The 4071-nt window shown below is 45.3% G+C and overlaps 1 protein-coding gene across 1 annotated transcript; it reads left to right on the top strand.

Moving 5' to 3' along the window:
* Positions 1 to 467: 467 nt before the first annotated feature.
* Positions 468 to 3321, top strand: LOC122056446 (scarecrow-like protein 27). The gene has a single exon (XM_042618408.1). The coding sequence runs from the start codon at positions 916 to 918 to the stop codon at positions 3058 to 3060; it is 2145 nt and encodes a 714-aa protein (XP_042474342.1). The 5' UTR covers positions 468 to 915; the 3' UTR covers positions 3061 to 3321.
* The last annotated feature ends 750 nt before the right edge of the window (positions 3322 to 4071 follow it).

Below are 4071 nucleotides of genomic sequence, written 5' to 3'. Positions count from 1 at the left end.
TTTATTCGTGTAAAATTGTTCAAAATTATCATTTTATAATATGGATAAACTTAGAGATAATAATATTATACTATCTAATCTAAAATATAATTAGTTATGATACAATTTTACATAAATAAGTAGTATTAATTTGGAGAGTAATAATATGTTCCACAACTTGTACTACTGTACATTTTGTACACATCTGATATATATTTTTTACTTCTTTGAACTAAATATTATATCTTAAATTTTAAAATTTAAATCCTAATTTTTAAAACTTAAATTCTAAACTCTAAAAGAAAATAGACTAAATGTCAACTATCAGACACATATAAAATCCTTATATTATTTATTTTATCGTTTTTTTTTCTACAATAACTTTTCATAACCAGACAGTGGTACCTTAAAATATCGGATATAAACGATATATCGAGAAAGCGTTACGATCTATTTGTCACGGTTCTTAATGTGGTGCCTGGCCGTCCTACTAATTAAATTCATGATGTCGAGACAGATGAGAGCAGAGGAGAGAGGAGAGAATCGATCCTGCAGGGCGAAATTTCGATGAGCGCAGAGGAGAGAGGAAAGAAGGAAGAGAGTTGATGCAGAGGGAAGAGAGTTGGTCCTGGAGAAGAAGAGGGAACTTTCCTGTTCCTTTTGAGATTGGAAGTTGCTGTATTGATCTCGGCAGAGGAGAAAGCAGCTGCGTCACCTCACTCAAAAGCGACGCCGTGATCTCCCCGGAAGTTGGAAAGCTCAAATCTTTTTAACTCCTTCACTCTCTCCCTCGCTCTTCCAACCAGCTTGCGGAATCATGGCAGCGGAGGCCGCGGAGAAGGATCTGGCGGGTGCGTGAAGCTAGCGGAGATTGAAGTGGGCTGTTTGCTGGGTGGTCAGGAAGCGGCGGCTTGTGGTGCTGTTCGAGATCATCAGATGAGGGTAAGGACGCCCTTCGTTGTTCCACAAAATGGGGTTTCTTTGCAGGTCTTGGAGGGAGAAGAAGGCCTCCTCTGGTGTGCTTCTTCTGCTACTGCTGCTAAGAGGAAAGGAGGGGAGAAGGAAAAGGTGCTGCTTGAGCCGCGTTCCGTGCTAGAAAGCAGGCGGAGCCCTAGCCCGCCGAGCTCCTCCGCCTCCACCCTGTCGTCCTCGCTTGTCGTTGCCGGAAGGTCTGCCTCGTCTGACGGCTCCGCGACCGCCGCCACTCCCTCAGTGGTGGCGCCGGAAGGGGCCCAGGGAGACGAGGGCACGACAGAGCTCCCGCCAGTACCCGCGTCCCTTGCAGGTGGAGAGGGGTGCTCCTTGGGCAGTGCTGATGATTTGGAAGACTTGTTCTACGAGCCGGCGGCCTCAATAGCACAAGACCAGAACTTTCTTGGGTGGATCATTGGCGAGGCTGATAACACTTCTGGCGTCGGTAACTTCGATCCGCTCTGCGCGTTCGAAGGTGCTTCTGTACCGCTGGAACCCATCAATCTTCCGCCCTTGGCTTCGCCTGCTACTTCTCCTAGTGGATCTGAGCGCAAAGGTGCCACTTTAAGGTGTGGGATTGCAAGCCCTAATCCTTGTCCTTCTCCTTCGGCTAATATCCTTCCCCTTCTCCTTCCTCCGTTGCCGGCGGAGCTTCATTTACAAGACGAAAAGAATCTCCTTCCCAATCCGGACCTTGCTTTGTCGCAGCAACATCAGGCCCAACCCCACCATCTTTCTTCCTTCTTCCTCCCCTTTCATCAGCAGTCAACCACCTACCACGGGGGTCAGCCGTTGCAGCACCTCGCCCCTCCTACACGCAAACGCCCTGCGGTCGATCCTTTCCCTATTTCCTGTGTTTCTGAGCTCCTCTGCCAAAGCCTCCCCCGTCAAATGGGATTCAGACAACCGCTCTACCCCACTGGATTCCAGCTTCAACCACCCTCAATAAAGCCCAAATTGGCAAGTGGAGATGAGCCGTCCGTGGCAACAGCGACCCCAGTTCAACAGCAGCAACAGTCATTGTTCGACCAGCTCTTCGAGGTGGCTGAGTTGATCGAGGCAGGGTATGCCTTCAGCGCCCGTGGGATATTGGCGCGGCTCAATCACCAGCTCCCCTCTCCTTTAGGGAAGCCTCTCCTGCGGTCTGCTTTCTATTTCAAGGAGGCTTTCCACCTACTCGCCAGCAATTCCCCCCGCTCACTGCCGCCTCCTGTGTCGACACCATTGGATGCCATGCTCAAGTTTGCAACCTACAAGACCTTCTCGGATGTCTCTCCCATTGTCCAATTCACCAGCTTAACCTGCGTCCAGGCCCTCTTGGAGGCACTTGAGGGCTCTAGCTGCATCCACATCATTGATTTTGACATTGGCATTGGCGTGCAGTGGTCAGCCCTCATGCAGGAGCTAGCACAGCAGTGTTCATCACCAGTGGCTGCCTCATGCCTAAAGATCACTGCTTTTACCTCTCCCTGCTCCCATCACCCTCTCGAGCTGCACCTCATTCACCAGAACTTACTCCAGTTTGCTCGAAGTCTTGGCCTTACTTTTGAGTTCACCGTTCTTGGCATTGATCCTTTTGACCCATCGTTGTTGTTAAGAATGTGTTCCCCATCCAATGAGACAGTCGCTGTGAACCTCCCTGTTGGTTCCTCAATGTGCCTGCCTATTCTGGATCTCCTACATTCTGTGAAGCAGCTTTCCCCAAAGATTTTGGTCTCCATTGATTATGGATTTGATCGCATTGACCTGCCTTATGGGCATCATATTCTCAGTGCAATTCAGTCGAGCATAGCACTCCTTGATTCAATTGATGCAGTGGGTACCAATCCAGATGCAACTAACAAGATTGAACGATTCTTAGTTCGACCAAGGATTGAAAATGCTGTTTTTCGACACCAGCATTTGTCGAGCAAGACAGTTTCATGGAAAAGCCTTTTTACCTCAGCTGGATTCGTGCCTGTGCAGTTCAGCAACATTACGGAGACACAAGCAGAATGTCTTCTGAAGAGATTGCTGGTTCAGGGATTCTCAGTGGACAGGAGCCAAACTTCCTTTTCCCTCTGCTGGCAGCGTGGGGAACTTGCTTCAGTGTCTGCATGGAAGTGCTGAAGGAAATTCTCAAATTCCATTCTACAGGCATGCTATTTTGGATAGTTCTTTGGCACCAAACTAAAATTCTATTTAGCTTTGATTTGGAAACTATGTTAGCTCTATGGTTTCGGATTCTTATCATTTAACAAGCATCGTGTATTTCATAGAAATTGGGGCTAATATAGTCCTTATGCCAAGCCCAATATATCCAACTTTTCTGTATCGAAATTTGTTTGAAGCTTGGATTATTGTAGTAAGAGATTCCCGACATACCTAGGATTCATGCTCTTCAAATGAGCACTTCTCCAAATTTGTAAAATGGATGGGATTCTAGGATTGTTCCTAGGGACAAATTCTTTGATGCATTCCTATTTAGGTTTATCGGTTTTTGTAAGATGATGTACGGTAGCTAAAAATCTTCCCAGTGCTGCTGCATCATAGGCACACTAAAATTTTCTATGCAAAAGAATTCAACAAGTTGAAATGTCTATTACAATTCAGCTTATCTAGTTATTCTATGTTTATGTGATAACTGATGTACATTGGTAAAGCTTATCTTGGCATTGCATTTGGAAAACAGAAAAATACTGGTTTTATCTTCCCATTTCACTTTACATGAAGTAGAATTAAACTTCTCCAGCGAATAACTTTATCTATACTTAGAACTACTCAGTCTGTCTGTAATCCAAATCATCTCATACATGAGGGATCAACATTGTCAGCAGATCTGAGTGATCTTTTATGTAACCTACTGTTTGTAGCTTATGCAGTAAATTGAGGTGTTACTGCTGTTGACCTACATAATCTCTATCTATAGTCTTCAACTATGAAAGCCTGATCTGTCTACAAGAACAAAATTAGCTTCAATTTTTCTGATGTTTGTATGCTTTGCAAAGAAGCGTTATGCCTACTTGTAAGTTCCTTCAAAACTTAAACATGTTCTACTTCGATAATGTAGAGATATCTGTCTTGTTAATCTCAATTCTCATTCCCTTGGGGCCACAATTTGAAACACACAAGGCATCTGGC

Source organism: Zingiber officinale, chromosome 1B (genome assembly GCF_018446385.1).
Source record: "Zingiber officinale cultivar Zhangliang chromosome 1B, Zo_v1.1, whole genome shotgun sequence".
NCBI lineage: Eukaryota > Viridiplantae > Streptophyta > Magnoliopsida > Zingiberales > Zingiberaceae > Zingiber > Zingiber officinale.
The sequence above is the reverse complement of the archived record's forward strand: the minus strand, read 5'-3'. Positions and strand labels throughout refer to the sequence as shown.